We start from the raw sequence: 23,759 nt of genomic DNA, 5'->3' as shown, positions 1-23,759 counted from the left end.
ACATTATAAGCTTTCAAAAAATAGGGTTCATCTTTTTGAATCACACGATGCAGTGTCAAGCATAATATCTGACACTTAGTAGAGTCTCAATAAATGTTTGGTGATTGGTTGTTAAGTAACTGGCAGCAGGTACAGAGTCAGTAAGTAAATATTTTTGGAATAAGTGAAATAAAAATCAATAAATTAACCCACTGAACACTTACTAAACCTATGTGCAAGGAAACACCAGATATACTTATTTGCTAGAGACCTAATGACTGATGTTTCTCCTGAGAGTACACTGCCATTGTTGCTGTTGTTGAGTCATGTCTGACTTTTCTTGACCTCATTTGGGGTTTTCTTGGTAAAGGTACTGGAATGATTTGCCATTTCCTTCTCCAGATCATTTTACAGATGAGGAAACTGAGGTAAACAAGGTTAAGTGACTTGCCCAAGGTCACACAGCTATTAAGTATCTCAGGCCTTCCTGAATCCAGGCACGGCATTCTATTCACTGTGCCACCTAGCTCCTCAACCTCTCTTCAGCCTTTGACACTGTGGATCACCCTCTTCTCTCTAAGTTTTCTGGACACCGTTCTCACACCATATGACCTGCTGCATAACAGGGTCCTGTCATAACAGGGTTCTCTTCCCTTCTCCCTCTACAACTTCATTTGGTGATCTCATCACCTCTCATGGATCCAACTATCATCTTTCTGTTGACAATTCTTGAATCTATTTATCTTGCCCTAAGCCCTCTGCTGGCCTCCATTCTCAAATCTCTAACTGCCTTTCTGATGCCTAGAACTGGGTAGACCGAACTCATTATCTTTCTCCCTAAACTCTCCCACACTCCAAGCTTCCTCATTACTATAGAAGGCCACACCAATCGCTCAGTCCCTCAGGTTCACACACAGGAGTCTTCCTTGACTCTGCATTATTGCTCACTCCCCATTTCCAATCTGTTTAAAGTCTGTCCATGTCACCTCTGACATTCATCTCTCAAATACGCCCATTGTTGCTCTGATACTGCCACCACCCTGGAGCAGGCTCTCTTCAATTCATGCTTAGACTACTGCAATAGCCTGCCAGTGGACTGGCTTGCCTCTAGGCTCTTCCTACTCCAATCGATTCTCAGCAAAAAGCTCAGGCCAAATGATGTTGCCCTTCTTCTCCAACTCCATGGTTCCCTATAGCTTCCAGGATCAAATACAAAACCCTCAGTTTGGCATTCAAAGCCCTTCATAAGCTACCCTCCTACCCCCACCTTTCCAGGTTTTTTACACTTTACTCCCCCCACCACATCCAGCAACAACTGGCCTCCTAGCTAGTCCATGAATAAAAACACTCCATCCCTCAGCTCTGGGAATTTTTTCTGGCTATCTTCTATGCTTGGAGTGTTCTCCCTCCTCACCTCTGCCTACTGGCTTCCTTCAAGTCCCAATTAAAATTCCAAGTTTTTTCCAAACTCTCTTAATTCTAGGCCAGGGTGGGCCTTCTAGGTCCTTGGGTGCAATCTTTTGCACCCAAGTTTTATAGAACAAATCCTTTTATTAAGGGGATTTGCTCAGTGAAGTTTGGATTCAGTCAAAAGGTCACACTTGAGGACCTAGAGGGCCACATGTGGCCTCAAGGCCCCAGGTTCCTCACCTGTGTTCTAGGCTCTTTTAATTATTTCCTATTTTTTTTTGTATATATCTTAATTGTAGGTGTTGTTTGTTTTGTCTCCCTTATTAGATTGTGAGCTTCTTGAAGGCAGGGATTGTCTTTTATCTCTTTTTGGTTTCACCTCCCATACTGAGATAACATTTGTAAAAGCACTTACCACAGTACCTGGTACATAGTAGGCACTATATAAATGCTTATTCCCTTTCTCTTCCCCTTAAGTAAAAGTTTAATAATGTAATTATTTTTAAATTCAGACAGTTAAAGTCAGACACATAGTTCAGTGAAAATCTTAAAATATTTCCAAATATACTGTTTTTCATGATAAAAAGTACTTCCTTAAAAAAAAAAAAGCTTTTGATTTTATAACCTGAATCATCATTTCCCAAAGTCTCAGAGTTGGAGGGCACCTGATGCACTTGCACAAGGACTTTCTCTACTGATCAGTGGCCAGTGGCCAATCAGCAGTTGTTGAACAGTAAGGTGAAACTCACTGCCTCTCAATGAAGCCCATTCCATTTCTGTACAGCTCTAAATATTACAAACTGCATCCTTCTATCAAACTTCTGCCTCTGAGGCTAACTGTGTTTCAGTGGAAAGAGTAATGGCTCTTTAGTCAGAGAAGACAGTATGAATTCTAACTTTCTCTCCATTTCACCTTGAGCAAGTCATTTCAGCTTCCTGGGGCTCAGTTTCCTCAGCAGTCAAATGCAGGGGTTGTACTAGATCAGTGCTTATTCTTTGCCATGTCACGGACCCCTCTGGAAGTCTGGTGAAACTTACTGACCCCTTTTTGACATAATGTTTTTAAATGCATAAAACAAAATATATAAGATTACAAAAGAAATCAATTATATCAAAATTGTTGTTGAATATTAAACCAGTTGGTAAACCCAAGGTTAAGAACTCCTGAGCTACGGGTCTCAGAGATTTCTTCTAGCTCTGGAGAGCTTGATCCCAGGATCCCCTCCAGAGTAACATCCATGGCTCTTTCAAGCAACCCTCAGAGGGCATGATTTTGGGGGCCTTCATCATGCTGGCTATCCTCTGGGTGTTCTCTAGCCTATCAACCTTCTCCTTAAACTGTGGCACCCAGAAATGAACACAATATTACCTCATTTCAATGTGTCCTAATAATCTTCTATGCCAGTTCTTTCATAGATGCCATTCATTTGGGTCATGTGACATCAAGGGCAGCTGTTGTCCATGTATTGTGTGATCCAGGGACACAGACCTCCTTACTGTCTCTCACACACAATACTCCATCACTGTGTCTCCTTGCCTGCAACTCTCTTGCCCTCTGGTCTCCACCTCCTGGCTTCCTTCACATTTCTGCTAAAGTTCTACTTTCTGCAAGAAGCCAGTCCTCCTTAATCCCAGTGCTTTCTCTCTAACACTACCCTCAATTTATCCTGTATATATCTTGCTTATACATAGTTGTTAGCATGTTGTCTCTCTTATTAGATGGTATACTGGTTAAGAGCAGGGACTATTTGTTTTTTGGGTTTTTTTGTCTTCCTTTGTGTCCCCAGAACATAGCTCAATGCCTACCCCACAGAAGATGCTTAATAAATACTTGGCAACTGACTAGCTGTTGCAGGCATTCAGTTGTCGTTAGGCAGATCTTAATCAGTTGCCACTAATTAATTTTCAAAACATAAGGAAGGGTGAGCGATACAATTTCAATGAAATATTCTGATCTATTAACAAAGCTTTATTTAATATGAAGCTGAGTCAGAAGCACTGACTTCTTTCTTCACTGAGAAAAAACAATGGGCCCTGTAAGGCGGCATTCAGAAAATTCCAAAAAAGTAATCAAGTTAAATGTGATCATATTTTGGTCTCCAAAGTTGAATTAATAAAGTGCCCCATTATGCCCAAACAAAAATGACTTGATGTATGGCATTTCACCTGGTACACAGTTGAGAGAATTCTCACATGGGTTTCAGTCTTACCTCATAGCTATGTCATATGATTCTGGATGGATACACGTTTGGTCTAAAGGATTTGGTTTCAGTGTGGCTTTTGGGGCTGTTTTGCTCTTTTTCTTGCCTTGTTTCTCATCTGCAAACTGGACATCTATTGGAGTTGTTACAGAATTGCTCAGGACTTGATCCCCTGATGAAGATTCATTTTGCAGACTGCTATCACAAAGAAAAGGGGAAATGATGAAAAGTAGGCCAACAAGCAGGAGGGCAGATAGAAAGGTAGGACAACAGAGGAAGAGGAAAAAAGAAAACAGAGGGAGGGAGAAAGGAAAGAAGGGAGGGAGGAAAAGAGTGAGTTCTGGTTATTACAACATCTTTTCCACAGATAAATACAATCTAATTTTGGCCACTTATTATCACTGACTTAAAACCAAAGTGTATATATTTTTATATGTATGCATATACATACACATATATTTATGTGTGTGTGATTATATAAACATATGTGTATCTAAACCAAAAGTCTGTGTATGTATGCATGCACACACATGAATGAAACATACACTAACATTAGATTGTAAGAAAGAAGGACTAATATAACTTTTATTCATTCATCCATAAACTCATGCATTCAACAAATATTAAGCATACAGTCTGTGACCAGTAACATGGTAAGCAGAATTAGAAATTGAGAGCAGTCTGCCTGGCTCAGCCTGATGGAGAAAGCAAGTTCTTCCCATGAAGATACTCTGTGACCCAGTGAGTTAAAGGTTTAAGGGAAGTAAGTGGCATCTCGTAAGCTGATGTTGGCTTCCTGGCAATAACTTTTTCCTCCTGTTTCCACATGATTTTGAGGATGCAAATAGCTCTTTTCTGAAATTGTCTCATTTTTTCTCTTTTATTGTAGCCATTAAACTTCTGATTGGTTTTACAGTGGCCAAAATATCATCCCCAACCAAATCCTTGCATTACAGTGTTTTACCCTTTTGGAGGCTGGACTGCGAAACTGCAGAATCCTCTGGCAAAACATTGATTAGCTAATATAGATAAAAACTGTTACTTGTGTAAAAATGCTCAGGCAGGTCAACTACAATATTGCATATGAACTGTTTACTGATGTAGTTTTTTGGAAAGTAGAATGGCAAAGTACAATTTATTTTGTCTGGGTCTTGTAATTTCATTTCAAAAGTAAACATAGTATCTAAACATAGTATCTGTGAAGGACATTGTCTACCAGTGTGAATCTTAAGGCAAAGCTGCTCCTGCACCTCCCTTTCCTCCTCTGTTTTAACAAAAGGACATTAAAAATCACTGTTGATAGATCACAATGTGTTTCCAAATCAATGAAAATATTAAATTCAGTTCACTAGCTTCAAAAATAATTATGATACAGGCAATTCTTTTCATTCTATAAAATCTGCTGCTGTGATGTTGGTTATGAGTTTGAGTCAATGGGAAAAAATAAGCTAAATAGCAAAAACAAAGTTCAAAATGGTTAAACTTTCATTTTGAAGGAAAATGATAACATTTAAAATCCTTGTTTTTCAGTGGTTCTTCAGTAAACGACCTAGCCTCAACCTTAAGGGATATTTCATGGGACACAGCTTAATAAATTAATTAAACTAATTTCAGCATTTAAAAAACACCAGATCCTTAAAAAGAAATGGATTCCAAAGAGTACTGCAGGACAACACAGTACTGAAATTTAAAATAACTACAAATTTACTGGCATGACTGTGCCCACTTGGAAGCCTTGCATCATTCTACAAAGAAAAAAGTATAAAGTCCTAAATCTTGGTTCAGAGTAAGAAATGTCCCCTAAAATCAAAATCTTAGGAAACCAGTCACAAGAAACTAGAGTTATTCAGGACAACATTTTAAGGATCCTTTTCAGTTCAAAAACAGATTTTGCAAATCTTTTTAATAATTTCTGACTTTTTACATTTCATGTCTGGCTCCCCAAGAAGGTGACAACATAATTTTAAAAGAGATATAGGATGAGCAGCCCTAGGTTTCACAGAGCAGTACTGACAAAATGTGCTTTTTCCTGAGGATTCTGAAACCTCACTACTTTGTACAACCCCAACTTTCTTCACAGCGACACTAGGGTTGAAGTTAACCAGAAATCTGAATGTATTTTCTAACATTTTCAGTTCTTAGAGACAACAAATCAGACTAGAAGAATCACCTGCAGAACGTTCTGATGTAATCTTGATTGAATCTGATAAAACCCGCACATTGCTGGAAAGATTTGGGACCCAGTCCCTTCACATTCTTCAGTTGCTCCCTATTAATGAAAGGCCCGTTTTTCTCTCGCCATTCAATGATATTTTTGGCCCGGCCGGCATTCAGCCCTGCAATGTGCCTGAAGAGGAAAACAAATGAAGTCTACTGCAGTGACGGTATGCTTGTTAAAGAAACAAACAAAACTCCACAAAGGGCTATCACCTAAAAAGACCGGTGCTTTTCATAAGAACAAAAGCAAGGCTTTAATTTATAAGTCTTGTTTCATAGACAGTCAAAACGCAAGTTGAATTAAAGAAGAGGTTAGCAGGAAAGAGAAGGGAATGTAAGGTAGCAACAGTGCTAAGAAATGCTAGCAAACTGACTAACAATAAAACAGAGAAAGTCTGTGTCCTTTCACTCTTTCCAGATAATTCATCTTCCTTGGCTCACCCGCTCAAGTGATGATTTTCACCCATTTTCATTTAACTTATGGGATGAGATGAACAGAAAGCAATACAGACATAAGTTCTGGGATCTATTTTTTTCTACCAGCCTGTTCTCATTAGTATAAAAAATTCATGAAATACAGAAAGACAGCTGATTATGAATGTCACATAATAGTATATATCTCCTAGTAGAACACAAGATGTCTTGCCTGATTTCAACAAAGCAACATCTAATTAACTTCATATAAGTTTAACTTTATGGGGTCATAGAGTGCTCAAAGGTATAGCAGAAAAGCAATACCTTCAACATAGGAATCATTCCCTACAATATTATTTATTATACAAAATGGCCCAGATCTAGGGGACTTCATGCTATGGAAATAAGTTCAAAGAATAGATTTTTTTTTGTTTTTGTTTTCTCTTAATGTGTGGAGGAGCAGGAAAGAGCTTGTTTGGGAAGAAGAAGGGAGAGGAACAAACATGCATTCTGATAATAAAACATGACGCTACATTATGGACACTTTTAATCAGACCCCGCACATGAGAGAAAGAAACAGACAAGAGGAAAAGAGAAAAGGAAAGATCTTGAGTTAAGGAACAAGACAGAAAAAGAGCTGGGAACATTCTAAAAAAAAATTTCAAAAGGAAATTGGAACAGACAAAAATTAAAGACAGGGAGGAAAGAGGCATAGACTGAAACTTGGAAGGACTATAAAATTTATTTTTTGGTTAGTACTAGTGCGAGCTTGCATGTAAGTAGTCCATTAACATATGGCGGGGAAACCTCTTATCTATAGTTAACCTGTGCACATTAATTTAACTTCTAGTCAGTGACACTAATAGATTGAATAACTAACATCTGTTCTTTGTTTTGGATTTTTACATACTGAAAGTGATAATGTGAAATGTTACTACAGTTTTGACTAAGTCTTCTCTTCTGAAACCTTTCCCCTTCCAAACAGCTGTCAGTACCTTACAGAAGTGATATGTGTGCTTCTTGATTTCCTGGACCTGGTAAGTAAACCCACACATGCCCTCTTGTTCACTGTGTTTGAGGCTGGAGGAAAACAAAACCCACAATTCTCTGATCTATAGCCAGGAAATTCCCATCTCACCTTAATAGAATTTCTGAACAGATGTTGATATCCACTCCCACAAAGCTGACACACTCTTCCACCACACTATCCAGAGTAGCTTTCAGTAAAATCTGGGACACATCATGCTGAAAAGACAAAATTCAAAGAATAATGAAAAATTAAGATGTAGTTACTGAAATAGTCTATCACTTTGTCTCTGCTACCCTTGAAGACCTGAGGAATCTATAGTACCATAATGGCAATTCTCTCCATTTCCTTCCATTCTTGATGACAATGTATGAAGTAAGAGAAAAATCTTACTTCTAGTACTTGACTGAATTCTCAGAATTTGGAGCCTTTCTCTCCAATATGATTACATTTTCTTTGCTTGATTATTCCAGTCCATAGTGATTTTGTCTATTCTGAAATTTTATAACATGTTCTCTCTAACTTTCCTTTCCCTATCGAGAGGCTTCCTCCCTGATGCATACAAATATGCCAAGGTCTCTCACCTTCCTTTAAAAATAAACAAAACAAATCACTAACTTAACATCCCCTTAAGACAGGATCTTATCTATTTTCCCTTTAAGTCAAACTGCTAGAAGATGGCGAAGTAGAAAGATGCACATACACATAGGTCCGAACACACAAACTACAGAACGGCTAGAGGGGACCAACCCAGGGCGAATTCTGCACACAGAGACCACGGAATATTGGAGCGAGGGAGATTTCTGTTCCGGAGAGACCTGCAAACCTCTCGCAGGGGGTCCTTCGCGCCGTGGACTGGGCGCCGGGACGGGGAGCAGAGGGCAGCCCTGCCGTGGCCACGACACCGTAAGGAAAAGATCTGAGAGGGCTACAGGGACGGGATCTCCAGCGGCCACGTGGGACCCCCCCCACCCACAGAGGGACCTGCAAACCTCTCGCAAAAGGTCCGTCGCGCTGCAGACGCGGAGACCAGCCCGGACCTGCGGCGGCCGCGGCTCTGAGAGGCACAGATCTGAGAAAGCTCCAGAGACGGGATCTCCAGTGGCGGCACAAGCCCCCCCACCAACAGGTGACTGATGGGGGTAGGTGAGAGAGTCTCTTTGGCGGGTCGAGAGGGGAGTGGGGTGCCCCCATGGCTCGAGCCCCCCCAGGAGATAGAAGCTGAGAGGCGGCTACAGACAGGGGCTCCGCAAACGGGCGGGAACCTGGATCCATTGTGGAAGGTCTGTGCATAAACCCCCAGAGGGAACTGAGCCAGAGAGGCGGCCCTGCCCCTGACCATCTGAACTTAATTCTCACACTGAATAGCAGCCCTGCCCCCGCCAAAAATCCTAAGGCAGGAAGCAGCATTTGAATCTCAGTCCCCAAACGCTGGCTGGGAGGACCAGGAGGCGAGGTGAATGTGAGGAGAACATTCAGAGGTCAGGTCACTGGTTGGGAAGAATGCCAAGAAAAGGGAAAAGAAATAAAACTATTGAAGGGTACTTTCTCGGAGAAAAGACACCTCCTCCCTTCCTTTCTGATGGGGAGGAACAATGCTTGCCATCAGGCAAAGACACAGAAATCAAGGATTCTGTGTCCCAGCCCACCCAATGGGCTCAGGCCATGGAAGAGCTCAAGAGGAATTTTGAAAATCAAGTTAGAGAGGTGGAGGAAAGACTGAGAAGGGAAATGAGAGGGATGAGGGAGAAGCATGAAAAGCAGATCAGCTCCCTGCTAAAGGAGAACCAAAAAAATCTTGAAGAAATTGGCACCTTGAGAACTAGCCTAACTCAGCTGGCAAGGGAGGTGCAAGGGGCCAATGAGGAGAAGAATGCTTTCAAAAGCAGAATTAACCAAATGGAAAAGGAGATTCAAAAGCTCACTGAAGAAAATAGATCTTTCAAAACTGGAATGGTACGGATGGACGCTAAGGACTTTTCGAGAAAGACAGATATCTCAGAACATACCGCGCAGATTCGAAAAATGGAAGATAATGTGAAATATCTTATTGGAAAAACAACTGACCTGGAAAATAGAATCAGGAGAGACAATGTAAAAATTCTGGGACTACCTGAAAACCATGATCAAAAGAAGAGCCTAGACATCATCTTCCATGAAATTATCAAGGAAAACTGCCCTGAGACTCTAGAACCAGAAGGCAAAATAAATATTCAAGGAATCCGCAGAACACCACATGAAAGAGATCCAAAAAGAGAAATTCCTAGGAGCATTGTGGCCAAACTCCAGAATTCCCAGGTGAAAGAGAAAATATTGCAAGCAGCTAGAAAGAAACAATTCAAGTATTGTGGAAATACAATCAGGATAGCACAAGATCTGGCACCCTCTACATTGAGGGATAGAAGGGAATGGAATAGGATGTCCAGAAGTCAAAGGAACTGGGACTGAAGCCAAGAATCACCTACCCAGCAAAACTGAGTACAATACTTCAGGAGAAAAAATGGTCTTTCAATGAAATAGAGGACTTTCAAATTTTCCTGATGAAAAGACCAGAGCTGGAAAGAAAATCTGACTTTCTAACACAAGAATGAAGAGAACCATGAAAAGGTGAACAGCAAAGAGAAGTCATAAGCAACTTACTAAAGTTGAACTGTTTACATTCCTACATGGAAAGACAATATTTATAACTCTTGAAACATTTCAGTATCTGGGTACTGGGTGGGAGTACACACACACACACACATGCACACACGCACACATACATAGAGACAGAGTGCACAGAATGAATTGAAGAGGATGGGATCATATCTTAAAAAAAAAAAAAAATGAAACCAAGCAGTGAGAGAGAAATATTGGGAGGAGAAAGGGAGAAGTTATATGGGGCAAATTATCTCTCATAAAAGAGGCAAGCAAAAGACTTATTAGTGGTGGGATTAGAGGGGAGGCAAGAGAAAAACATGAGGTCTACTCTCATCACATTCCACTAAAGGAAAGAATATAATGCACACTCATTTTGATAGGAAAACCTATTTCATAATACAGGAGAGTGGGGGACAGGGGCACAAGCAGGGTGGGGGGGATGGAGAGGAGGGCATGGGGAGGAGAATGCAATACGAGGTCGACACTCATGGGGAGGGAAAGGACCATAAGAAAATAGAAGTAATGGGGGACAGGATAGGGTGGAGGGAAATATAGTCAGTCCTATACAACACAACTAGTATGGAAATCATTTGCAAAACTAAACAGGTATGGCCTATATTGAATTGCCTGTCTTCCAAGGGGAAGGGGTGGAGAGGGAGGGAGCTAAAGAAGTTGGAACTCAAAGTGTTAGGACCAAATGTAATGTTCTTACCACTGGGTAACAAGAAATACAGGTTAAGGGGTCAAGAAAGCTATCTGGTCCTACAAGACAAAAGAGAAGACGGAGACAAGGGCAGGGAGGGAGGATAGAAGAGAGAGCAGATAGGTCACAGGGGCAATTAGAAAGCTTGGGTTTGGGGGGGGGGGGGATAAAAGGGGAGAAAATTTGTAACCCAAAATTGTGTGAAAATAAATGTTAAAAGTTAAATAAAAAAAAATAAAAATAAAAATAAGTCAAACTGCTAGAGAGATATCTACATTTACTGCCATCACCTTTCTTCTCAATCTGGCTTCTGAAGTCATCACAATCAAAAATACTCTACCAAATCTGATGGCCTATCTTTTCATTTCATTCTGAAAGCCTATCAACTTGAATGGATTCAACTATCAATCCATGAGATAACTCTCAGATCTTGACACAACTCCACCAACAGTGAACTTATACGTAGGTTTTCCCATAGGCCCCTGCAACATAAACCATTTTTGTTTTCTGTCAGCTTTGTCAATCTGGTGGGTGGTAAGTGGAACCTCAGGGTTGCTTTAATTCGTGTTTTAATTAGTGGTGGTTTGGAGAAATTTTTGTATGACTACTGATAGTTCTTACTATGAAAACTGCTTGTTCCTATCGCTTCACTATTTATCAACTGGGAATGGCTCTTATGCTTATAAATTTGAATCAGATCAAAGTTATCTTTTGCTTTGTTCCCCTGTTTACATCACCCTTAATGTTTTAAATCATATATTGATTTGGGGCTTATCTTGGTGAGAAGGTGTGGAATGTTGCTCTCTTCCTAGTTTCTGCCAAAATGCTTTCCAGTTTTCCCAGAGTTTTTCTTGAACATAGAGTTCCTACACCAGGAACTGGGGTCTTGGGGCTTATGTTCATTTGCTTCTATATGTGGCATACCAAATCTACACCACTGATCAACCATTCTTTATCAAGAACTTTTCAAGATTAAATTATTTTGCTGATTAGTGTTATGTGGTATAGTTTGAGATCTGGTGCTACTAGGGTCCTTTCCTTCCTACCTCTTTCATATTTTCCCTTAAGATTCTTGGCCTAATGGTCCTCCAGGTGAATTTCATTATTATTTTTTCTAGTGCTATAAAGTAATCTTTTCATAGTTTCAATGGTTTGTTACTGAATAAGTAAAGTAACTTAGGTAGTATTGTTATTTTCTATGACCCCTTTTTATATTTTGTTTAAAATTTTCATATCACCATTCATTAGGCAGACTTGTCTATAGTTTTCTTTCTCTGTTTTGTCTCTCCCTAGTTTGGGCAACAAAATCATTTTTGTAAGATAAAAGGAATCTGGTAGGATCCATTCTTTCCCCATTTTTGCAAATAGTTAATGTCACTAAGAAAAAAAAAAAAGTTTCAGAGATTAAAGTTTACATTGCCTTTGGGCAGACAATGGCAGATAATCATCTGATATACCTTGGGGAAAAAGGAAAAGAAAGAGAGGGGAGAGATCTTCTCTACTTACAAAGCTTTTCTCAAAAAGAATCATGACATCAGGGAGGTGAATGTTTCATTTGAGTTGTTTATAAATTGATGTGGTCCTAACAGTCTTTTTCCTCAGAAATTCATTTGTTGTGAAGTAACTTATTTATAATTTTTGACACTGGTAATTTGATTTTCCTTTTTTAAAATCAAATTAGTTAATGGTTATCTATTTTATTGTGTTCCCTTCCCCCAGTCCTAGGTACTGGTCTTACCTCTGAATTCAAAGGTTTTCTATTTTTGCTTTCAATTTCATTAATTTCTTGTTGATTTCCAGAGTTTGTATTTTGGTGCCTAATTTTGTCATCTTAAAATTTTGCTGGTTTTCTAGTTCTTTCAGTTGTACTTTGACATGACCTGTTCTTTCTTTTGTTAATGAAAGTAATTAGAAAAACATATTTTCCTTTAAAGACTGCTTTTTATTGCATCTCGCAAATACTGATGTTTCACTGTTGTCATTTTCTTTGAAATTATTATTTATTCTTTGAATTATTTATTCTTTGGGGTTGTTTTATAAGGTTTTATTACTTATATAGGGTCAACTTTTGCAAAGATACTATGCATAGCTGAGATGAGATAATGCTTTTGATTCCCACTTAGTATTGGGCCAGATATTTACAATACTAACTTTTCTAAAATTCTCTTCAAGTCCTTAAAATTCTCCCCCCCATCTTTTTTTTTGACAGCGGGGGAAGATTTGCCTAGGTCTGAAGGAAGAAGCATGCTGAAGCCTCCAACTACTATGGCTTTTACTGTCTATTTCTCATTTTCTTCATTTACTTGTTCTTTAAAGCATTTAGCTGGTACGTCACTAGTAGCATATGTATCAAACATCAACTCATTATCGAGGGTGACTTTAAAAGCACAATACTGTTTCTCTATTAATCTCTCTTTCAATCAAGCCTTGTTATGCTACTTCTCATCAAAGATCATGGTAACTAACTCTGCTTATTTTGTTTAACTGCATCTGAAGATTAAGAGATTTTGCTCCAAGTCCTTTATCCTACTAATTTAACTCACTGTGAATCTTTCTGTTTCAAGTATGTTTCTTAAAAACGTCATACTGGGGGCAGAGTAGAAGGACAGACCTACTCTAGCTCTTCCCCAGAGCCCATAAAATACCTGTAAATAGATGACTCTAAACGAATTCTAGAGCAGGAAAAGCCACAAAGTGACAAAGTGAAACAGATTTCCAGCCCAAGGCATCCTTGAAGTCTGACAGGAAAAGTCTATTGTGCTGGGCTCAGGGTAGAGCACAGCACAATCTGGGGCATGCCACATGGATAGAACTGGAGCAGGTTTCAGGGTGCAGAATCACAGGCAACAGCTACAGTTCCCAGATTTCTCAACCCACAAACTCCAAAGACAGCTTCAAAGGTCAGTAAGAAAGCTTCTTCACCTGAGTGAAAGGGGAGCATGGTATGGCCCCAGCCCCCGGACAGCAGCAGCCACTTTTGGAGTCCTCAGTCTAAAGACCCTGGGGGAATCAAGCAGCTAATCTGGATCTCATCCCTGAGTAGTGATCCTAGGGTGAGGAGGAGCACTGGTGAGGTGGAGCTTGTGGTGACTGTGGAAAGGGAATCCTACTCACAGATCCTGGGCAGAAAAGAGTGCTTGTGGTTGCTCACAGACCAGAGCAGGCAAGGAGAGGAGTTTACTCAGAGGAACTGAGTACCTACCTCAGAGGAACTGAGAACTTACAGGTCCCTAGAGTACACCCTCCACTTGACAAAGGACTTAAAAGTCAAGTAATTAACTGGAAAAAATGCCCCAAAGGGGGGAAAAAATAAGATACAGAAGGCTATTTTCTTGGTGAAAAGGTATTTTCTTCCATCCTTTCAGATGAGGAAGAACAAAGCATACCATCAGAGGAAGACATCAAAGTCAAGGCTTCTATATCCAAAACCTCCAAAAAAAAATACACAATGGTCTCAGGCTATAGAAGATCTCAAAAAGGATCTTGAAAATCAAATAAGAGAGACTGAGGAAAAATTGGGAAGAGAAATGAGAGCACTGCAAGAAAATCATGAAAAGTGAGTCAACAGCTTGCTAAAGGAGACCCAAAAAAATGCTGAAGAAAATAACACCATTAAAAATAGACTAACTCAAATGGCAAAAGAGGTCCAAAAAGCCAATGAGGAGAAGAATATCTTAAAAAGCAGAATTAGCCAAATGGAAAAGGAGGTTCAAAAGTTCACTGAAGAAAATAGTTCTTTAAAAATTAGAATGAAGGAAATGGAAGCTAATGAAGAAATTATAAAACAAAACCAAAAGAATGAAAAAATAGAAGACAATGTGAAATATCTTACTGGAAAAACAACTGACCTGGAAAAAAAGATCCAGGAGAGATAATTTAAAAATATTGGTCTACCTGAAAACCATGATGAAAAAAAGAGCCTAGACATCATCTTCCAAGAAATTAGCAAGGAAAACTGCCCTTATATTCTAGAGCCAGAGGGTAAAATAGAAATGGAAAGAATTCACCGATCACCTCCTGGAAGAGACCCCAAAAAGGAAAACTCCTAGGACTATTGTAGCCAAATTCCAGAGTTCCCAGGTCAAGGAGAAAATATTGCAAGCAGCCAGAAAGAAACAATTCAAGTACTGTGGAAACACAATCAGGATGACACAGGATTTAGCAGCTTCTACACTAAGGGATCGAAGGGCTTGGAATATGTTATTCCAGAGGTCAAAGGATACAGGATTAAAACCAAGAATCATCTACCCAGCAAAACTGAGTGTAATACTTCAGGGGGACAAAATGGAATGGAATAGAAGACTTCCAAGCATTCTTATTGAAAAGACCAGAGCTAAATAGAAAATTTAACTTTCAAATACAAGAATCAAGAGAAATATGAAAAGGTAAACAGGAAAGTGAAGCCTTATAGAACTCATTAAAGTTGAACTGCTTACATTCCTACATGGAAAGATGTAATTTGTAACTCATGAGACCTTTTTCAGTATTAGCGTAGTTAAAGGGAATCTATATGTAGGCATGTATGGGTATGTGTGTATGTGTATAATATATGTGTAGGTATGTATATGTACATGGGTGTGTGTATGTATGTATATATGTGTTTATATGTATATATGTATGTATATACATAGGCAGAGGTCACAGAGTTGAATGTGAAGGGAGAATACCTAAAAAAATAATAAAATTTACTGTTGAATGGAATGTACAGGGAATAGGAGAAAGGGAGAGGTGTAATATAGTCAATCATCTCACATGGAAGAGGCAAGAAGGAGCTTTTACAATAGAGGGGAAGAGAGGAGAGATGAAAGGAAATGAGTGAGCCTTGCTCTCATGGGATGTGGCTTAAGGAGGAACAACACACACTCAATTGGATATGGAAATCTATTTTACCCTGCAGGAAGGCAAGGGGAAAGGGAATAGGAGAGGGAAGATAATACAAGGGACAGCAAATTGGGGAAGGGGATAATCAGAAACAAGCACTATTGTGGGAGGACAGATCAGGGAAGAGAGTGGAAAAGATTGAGGGTAGGATAGTACAGAGGGAAATGTGGTTAGTCTTCTACAACATGACTGTTATGGAAGTGCTTTGCATTGTTACACATGTATGACCTATAATGAATTGCTTGTTTTCTCAGTGGGGATGGGTGGGGAGGGAGGAAGAGAATATGGAATTCAAAGTTTTGGTAATGAATGTTAAAAATTGTTTTGGCATGCAACTGGAAATTAAGATATACAGGCAATAGAGTATAGAAATCTGTTTTGTCCTACAGAAAAATAGAGGGGAAGGGGGATGGAAGAAGGGTGGGTAGTGGAAGGGAGGACAGACTGGAGGAAGGGGTGGATGGATTGCATGCTGTCCTGGGATGGGGGTGGGGAGAGATGGCAAGAAAGCTTTGAATTCAAATTCTTGTGGGAGTGAATGTTGGGAACTGAAAAAAAAATTATATATATATATATTATATATATAAAAAACTTCGTACTGCTAGATTGTTAAGATATTTTATATTATTCTTCTCTTCAAGGCAATTGTATTACCTTAGCTACTTCACAGGGTTTTGGAAAAAGCATTATAAAACCTATAAAGTGCTAATATGATTACGAGTTATTATTATTATTGTTGTTGTTCACAGCTGAATAAATTACTTCTAGCAGATAGGGCAAGTTCAGGGAAGAATTGAAACTTGAAAAATGGATGGAGAACAACAGATGGAGAACTGTATAAGGATATAGTCTAATGACAGCAAAGGAACAGATGTGGGAAAATATACGACATAATCCAGAGATTGTGTAGTCTAGTTTGATACATATATGTCATTAATTTGGTACCTACTCTATAGTGAATTACATTGTAGTTCCAGTTTCCTATGTCTCATTTATATAATGCAAGCTCCTTTGGGTACGGAGATGGTCCCATAATGTTCTTTCAGTGCTGACAGGCAATCAATCACATTCATTGATGTCAGTAGTACGGGTTCAGTTATGCAACTCAGCAGTTACCAGATTACTAGGGTTCAAGTTAAAAGTCTTATATGAGTAATAAACTAAATCATATAAACACTGATTGAGTTTTTCATGGAGCAACTATTCCTGCCCTCTCAGCATCATAAATGGAGAGCAACGTGTCTGATAAGTTTTTTGAAAAAAATGGTAATTTTATGTTTACATTCTAGAATGGTGATTATATTATCATTGTAATTTAAGTAGAGACAAAGAATATTATACTATCTGAAATACAACTGAGAACCAAGAAGGCAACAAAAAAGCTGCTGGGTAGCAGCTTTCTTTAGATATGGTATCTCTTTAGTTATGGTATTTGCTAGCTAATATTTGATATTTGTGAATGACTGTGTTAACTGCATCAAATTCCAAAATATTACATAGCTTACTAATTAAAATCTATAATTAGTAAAAAAAAAGTTTGGCTTATTTACACAGGAAAAAGACAAGATAATATATTGCATGCTCACTGTTCAGACTAGGCTACATAAATGGATGGATAACTCACAGAGAAGGTCCATCAGTATCTATGTCCTGTACTCAAAACAGATGTATTTCATTGATATGGATGTTGCTGATTACAATCTGAAGTTGCCCATCCAGTGAGATTCTGTTTGTAACACAAGGTCCAGGGTCCACTCAAAATACTGGAAAGCCTTTGTCACTTTCTCTTGACATCACAAGGATACCAATGGAATGTGACCTGTACATGGATTATCTTCTTGCTCAAGATGCAGTCAGCCCATCTTTTTTTATTCATCCATTTATCTGATTGGTATATGGTGCAGCCTATATACACCCACTATATGTTTCTCCTTTATGCATTGGGTGATCCTCAATTTCAATTCCTCTGAGATTGTTACAACCCATAACCCACAGTAAAATAATGGAAGTGGAAGAATATTGGAAGAAAGGAAAAGAAGAAGCATTTATTGTGTTTACTATGTGTCAGGCAATGTGAGACCTTTATAAATATCTCATTTTTATTCCATAGTTGAGGAAACTGAAACAAACAGCAGGTCACACAGTTGGTAAGTAGTGTTTTAAAAATATAGTTTTTTGTTTCAGGAAGATCCTTAAGATCTTTAAAATAACTGCAATATCTGTCTCTCTGCAATCTCTGTCTCTCCTTCCTTCCCTATTCTATCCACTAACTTCCTCAAATATATAAACCAGGGGTGTGCTAATAAATGGTTAACAACCAGCTTTCTGAAAAGTAGGGACATATTTTAAAGTTTAATGTGCTTTACTTTCTCCATCACTTTCTTAAGTCTAAGACAATAAATCAAAGCTTGATTGAAATCTGACATTTCTGAGGTATAAATGCTCATAAGAAAAGTTTTTAAATTGTCTCTGAGTACACACTAGCAGGCTCCAAAACAGCTGTGGTTATCACAATATTTTCAGTCACGATAGATTTCATTCCTGCATTCCTCTGAGACTTGATGCAATTAAAACAGTGTTATTAATTAGTAAGATGATGATTGATGATGATGATGATGGCAGCAGTAAGAAAAGCTAAGTGGCTCAGTGGATAGAGCAGCAGGCCTGGAATCAGAAAGACTCATCTTCCTGAGCCCAAATCTGGAGTCAGATATATGGTAGCTGTATAACCCTGGGCAAGTCCCTTAATCTCATTACCTCAGTTTCCTCTCCTGTAAAATGAGCTGGAGAAGGAAATGGCAAACCACTCCAGTATTTCTGCCAAGAAAACACCAAATGGAAACATCAAGGAATATCCATTTGATTTTTCTTCTATCTGTTGCTTAGTCAATTTCTTTTGAGTTGTCATTGATCTTTCTGAAAAGGGTCTAAAATATCCTGGGACTTGAGAGAATTAGAACAATGTAATCCACAAATGGGAGTACCTGGAAAACCATCTGTAGGGAATCACTCTTCTATTTGGATCCTGATAGTATCAAACTCCTTTAATGAGCACATGTCTTCCTTTATCTATGCTTTGCTAGGCCATCAATAATCAGAGGATAATATAGTAAAGTTATCTCATTTGTTGCATTTATCAACGAATACTGAATGATTTTAAAATACAGGCTAGACACTTCTTTTACATCATGAAAAATACCTGTTGTCTAAATGGTAACATCCAATTGCATGATGAATCCACTGAGGCAGTCCATTTATATAATACCTTAACTTTTGTGATTTTCTTTACAAACATTATCTTATTTGATCCTCAGAGCAACCCCATGACGTTGGAACTATTATTATCTCTATTTTATAGATGAAGAAACTAAGACTCAGAGGCTAAGCTTCTTCTAGGATTATACAGCAAGTACGTATCTGTTCCATTTTCCATCAGAAGCTCTGGTTGGTTTGAATCCACAGAACATCATTGCCTCCCCAGGATTAGCTGATCACTGACATTGTATCATCATCCAGATTGACTCAGCTTTTGATATTCAACATCTTCTCAACTCTCTCAGTCCCATCTGCCCTCTGATTGGAGGGTTAGAGGGAAATAAATTTCTCTCTAAGCCTTCCCTTAGAGAGGACTCAGAACTCAGAATTTTCCTTCCACTGGTATGCTAGGCTTGACTCCATGGAACATACTCCCACCCACTTACTGCCATCTTTTTTAGCTTCTTTTTGTGTATCATCTTTCTGCATTAGACTGTTAGCTCCTTGAGGGCAAACAGTGTTAGCTGAGAGTCAAAAAGAATGAAACGAAGATAAGAAAAAAATATTGAAAAGAAAAATCAAACTGTTTTCATATGCAAGTCATTGCTGGTAACAAGCTACAACTTATTTATACTCATATATCTATTTCTCCATTGCTTTTTGAACCACCTGTGGTTTTGATTTTTGTATAGTTCTAGAGCATACCATTATTGAAAGACATATGATCATCACTGGGAATAAAATTCAATTCAATAAGTATTTATTAAGTACCTCTTATACATCACACCATGGGGATACAAGGACAAAAAACAAGATCATCCCTGCCTAACTGAGCTTACATTTCACAGGGTAAAAACACTCGGGTATACACAAGGTACATGAAGGGTAAATAAAAAGTAATTTCAGAAAAAGATCATGTAGGACCTGGCACTTGAGTTGAGACTTGAATAGAACCAGAGATTTGAATAAACAGAGGTGAGAAGGAGAGTTCCAGGAAAATGGAACAGTCCACAGAAATAGCAAAGGGCAGGGAGAAAGAACATCCATGTATGACAGGGAAAAAGCAAATAAAAAAGTTTTACTGGAAGAATGTGTGGGGTGTATAAGAGAAAAAATGTGAAATTAGTCTAGAAAGCTAGAATGGATCCAGATTATAAAAAACTTTTAAAGAGTGCCCTGAACTTGTCTTTTTGAATTACCATATTTTCCAGAAACACTGGACCCAGAACATGCAGGGGGTCCTGAATGTGCCAAAGATGAAGCCCCACCACCCACCCCTTTGCTCCCAGCTGACATAATTTGTTGTTTGCACCCCAAGCTAAATTCTCTGTGTGTCCTTGGGAAGCAGGACAAGAGCCAGTCAGTCTATGCCAGAGATGCAAGAAAAACATGAAAAGCAGGTCAACACTTTGCTAAAGGAGACCCAAAAAAATTCTGAGGAAAATAACACCCTTAAAAATAGGCTAACTCAATTGGCAAAAGAGGTTCAAAAAGCCAGTGAGGAGAAGAATGCTTTCAAAAGCAGAATTAGCCAAATGGAAAAGGAGATTCAAAAGCTCACTGAAGAAAATAGTTCTTTCAAAATTAGAATGGAACAGATGGAGGCTAATGACTTTATGAAAACCAAGAAATCACAAAATAAAACCAAAAGAATGAAAGAATGGAAGATAATGTGAAATATCTCATTGGAAAAACAACCGGCCATGGAAAATAGATCCAGGAGAGACAATTTAAAAATTATGGGACTACCTGAAAGCCATGATCAAAAAAAGAGCCTAGACATCATCTTTCATGAAATTATCAAGGAAAACTGCCCTGAGATTCTAGAATCAAGGGGCAAAATAAATATTGAAAGAATCCACCTCCTGAAAGAGATCCAAAAAGAGAAACTCCTAGGAAACATTGTGGCCAAATTCCAGAGTTCCCTGGTCAAGGAGAAAATATTGCAAGCAGCTAGAAAGAAACAATTCAAGTATTGTGGAAATACAATCAGGATAACACAAGATCTAGCAGCTTCTGCACTAAGGGATCGAAGGGCATGGACTAAAACCAAGAATCACCTACCCAGCAAAACCAAGTATAATACTTCAGGTGAAAAAATGGTCTTTCAATGAAATAGAGGACTTTCAAGCATTCTTGATGAAAAGACCAGAGCTGAAAAGAAAATTTGACTTTCAAACACAAGAATCAAGAGAAGCATGAAAAGGTAAACAGTAAAGAGAAATCATAAGGGACTTACTAAAGTTGAACTATTTACATTCCTACATAGAAAGACAATATTTGTAACTCTTAAAAACTTTTTTCAGTATCTGAGCAGTTGGTGGAATTACACACACACACACACACACACACACACACACACACACACACACACTCACAGAGAAAGAGAGACAGAGAGTACAGGGCAAACAGAATAGGATGGGATCATATCTTTAAAAAAATGAAATTAAGGGGTGAGAGAAATATATTGGGAGGAGAAAGGGAGAAATGGAAGGGGGCAAATTATCTCTCATAAAAGAGGCAAGTAAATGACTTTTCAGAGGAGGGATAAAGTGGGGAGGTGAGAGAAAAAACATGAAGTTTACTCTCATCACATCCCACTAAAGGAAGGAATAAAATGCACACTCATTTTGGTACGAAAACTTATCTTACAATACAGGAAAGTGGGGGAGAAGGGGATAAGCAGGTGGGGGAGATGATGGAAGGGAGGGCAGTGGGAGGAGGGAGCAATTTGAAGTCAACACTCTTGGGGAGGGATAGGATCAAAAGAGAGACTAGAAGAAATGGGGGGCAGGATAGGATGGAGGGAAATATAGTTAGTCTCACACAACATGACTATTATGGAAGTCACTTGCAAAACTACACAGATATGGCCTATACTGAATTGCTTGCCTTCCCAAAGGGAGGAAGAGAAGCTGGAACTCAAAGTTTTAGGAACAACTGTTGAGTATTGTTCTTGCAACTAGGAAATAAGAAATACAGGTAATGGGGTATAGAAAGTTATCTTGCCCTACAGGACAAAAGAGAAGATGGGAATAAGGGAAGGGAGGGATGTTACAAGGGAGAGCAGATTGGTGATAGGGGTAATTAGAATGCTAGGTGTTTTGGGGTGGGGGGAGGGGAGAAATGGAGAGAAAATTTGGAACCCAAAATTTTGTGGAAATGAATATTGAAAATTTAAATAAATTTAAATACAAAAAAATACTACCTATATATATCCTCCAACTCAGATCTTATACAGAGTCAGTCAATAAATATATAAAGTGCCTACTATGTGCCAGGTTGCTAAGTCCTTGAGCAGCAACAATCTAAAACTGTAGTGAGAACACAAACATTAAGAAGCTAGCAATAAGACCTCAGATTTCTTTGTTTTTCCCCTTCCTCCCAAGTTATGCAATTTATTAGCAAAGCATGCATAATAAACTGGGTCCAGGGCCCCTCAGCAGGCACAAGGATTCCAAATACATTTTTTTTAAATTTTTATGCATTAAAAGAAAACAATGAACAGGACACCAAATAGGATGTATGTTTAGGCAATCTGATTTCTTACTGGAGGAAAGATTAAGGTCTTTCCAAATTGAGAGGGGAAGAGTGAGTCAGTGAAATTCCCCCAAATCAGGTAACTTACCGAAAAAGAACCAAATGGAGGTTGTTCAAAAATTAGTCAGTATTCATAAGCTGAAGTCAGTTTGCTTCTTATATTTTTTATATTTCTTTTTTTTATTTTTTTTCCCACTGTTCCACAATCACTACCATACAACCTAGATTTTTTCTTTCCCTCCCTCCCCCCCCAACAATGGCATACAATTTTACATAGGCTCTACACATACGTTCCTATTAAATACATTTTCACCAGTCATGTTGTATAGAAGAATTAAAATGAATGGGAGAAATTATATAACAAACCAAAACGTAATACAAAAGAAAATGATCTGCTACAATCTGCGATTGAATTCCATAGTTCTTTCTCTGGATGTGAAAGGAATTTTGCCTTAAGAGATCATTGGAATTTTTTTTTTAAGTCCCTGCACTGCAATGAAGTTCTAGTCTACCAGAAAAAATCCTCGCACACTGTGGCTGTTGCTGTGTACAAAGTTCTCCTGGTTCTGCTCCTTTCACTCAGCATCAGATCATATAAGTCTTTCTACGCCTTTCTGAAGTCTTCCTGTCCATCATTTCTTGTAGCACAATAGTATTCCATTACATTCATATACCATAATTTATTCAGCCATTACCCAATTGATGGGCATCCCCTTGATTTCCAGTTTTGGGCCACCATAAGGAGTGCTGCTACAAATATTTTTGTACATGTGGGACCCTTTCCCATTTTTACGATCTCTTGGGGATACAGTCCTAGAAGCAATATTGTTGAGTCAAAGGGTATGCACATTTCTGTAGTCCTTTGGGCACAGTTCCAAACTGCTCTCCAGAATGGTTGGATCAGCTCACAATTCCACCAACAATGAATGTGTTCCAACTCTCCCACATCTTCTCCAACATTTATCATCTTCCTGTTCTGTCATGTTAGCCAATCTGATAGGTGTGATGTGGTATCTCAGAGTTGTTTTGATTTGCATCTCTCTAATCAATAGTGATTTGGAGCATTTTTTCATATGACTACAGATATCTTTAATTTCTTCCTCTGAAAACTGCCTGTTCATATACTTTGACCATTTATCAATTTGGGAATACTGTTTGTATTTCAAAGCCTTTAGGTCTAGTTATAATGTGACACCTAGGGTCACACTAAAAGTTTTGCTTGTCAAAATGTGCCTGTAATTCAGTTTTATTGGTACTGACAGAAAGCAGAGTATAGTGGACAGAATGCTTTACCGGGCAGCTAGTTGATGCTGTGGATAGCAATGGATTTAGAATCAAGCACTTACCAGGTGTGCAACACTGGGGAAGTCACTCAACCTCTGTCAATCAATCAATCAACATTTATTAAGCACCTGCAATGTGCCAGACACTGTGCACTGGGAATACAAAAAGAGGAAAAAGACAGTACCTAAAAGAGCTTAGAGTCTAACCA

General features: G+C 38.7%; 1 protein-coding gene across 7 annotated transcripts in view; it reads right to left on the bottom strand.

Annotated features, from left to right (window-relative positions):
• Positions 1 to 23,759, bottom strand: part of SRBD1 (S1 RNA binding domain 1) — a 348,418-nt gene that overhangs the window by 32,602 nt on the left and 292,057 nt on the right. For 4 of the 7 annotated variants that reach the window (XM_072635709.1, XM_072635712.1, XM_072635708.1 and 1 more), the window contains 3 exons: positions 7,360 to 7,466; positions 5,761 to 5,937; positions 3,600 to 3,788 (listed from right to left, as the gene is read on the bottom strand). In XM_072635709.1, coding sequence (XP_072491810.1) covers positions 3,600 to 3,788; positions 5,761 to 5,937; positions 7,360 to 7,466 — 473 coding nt within the window. The remainder of the gene's footprint in view (positions 1 to 3,599; positions 3,789 to 5,760; positions 5,938 to 7,359; positions 7,467 to 23,759) is intronic. The other 3 variants (XM_072635714.1, XM_072635710.1, XM_072635713.1) reach the window with 1 other exon arrangement.

This window comes from Notamacropus eugenii, chromosome 1, assembly GCF_028372415.1.
Source record: "Notamacropus eugenii isolate mMacEug1 chromosome 1, mMacEug1.pri_v2, whole genome shotgun sequence".
Lineage (NCBI taxonomy): Eukaryota > Metazoa > Chordata > Mammalia > Diprotodontia > Macropodidae > Notamacropus > Notamacropus eugenii.
The sequence above is the reverse complement of the archived record's forward strand: the minus strand, read 5'-3'. Positions and strand labels throughout refer to the sequence as shown.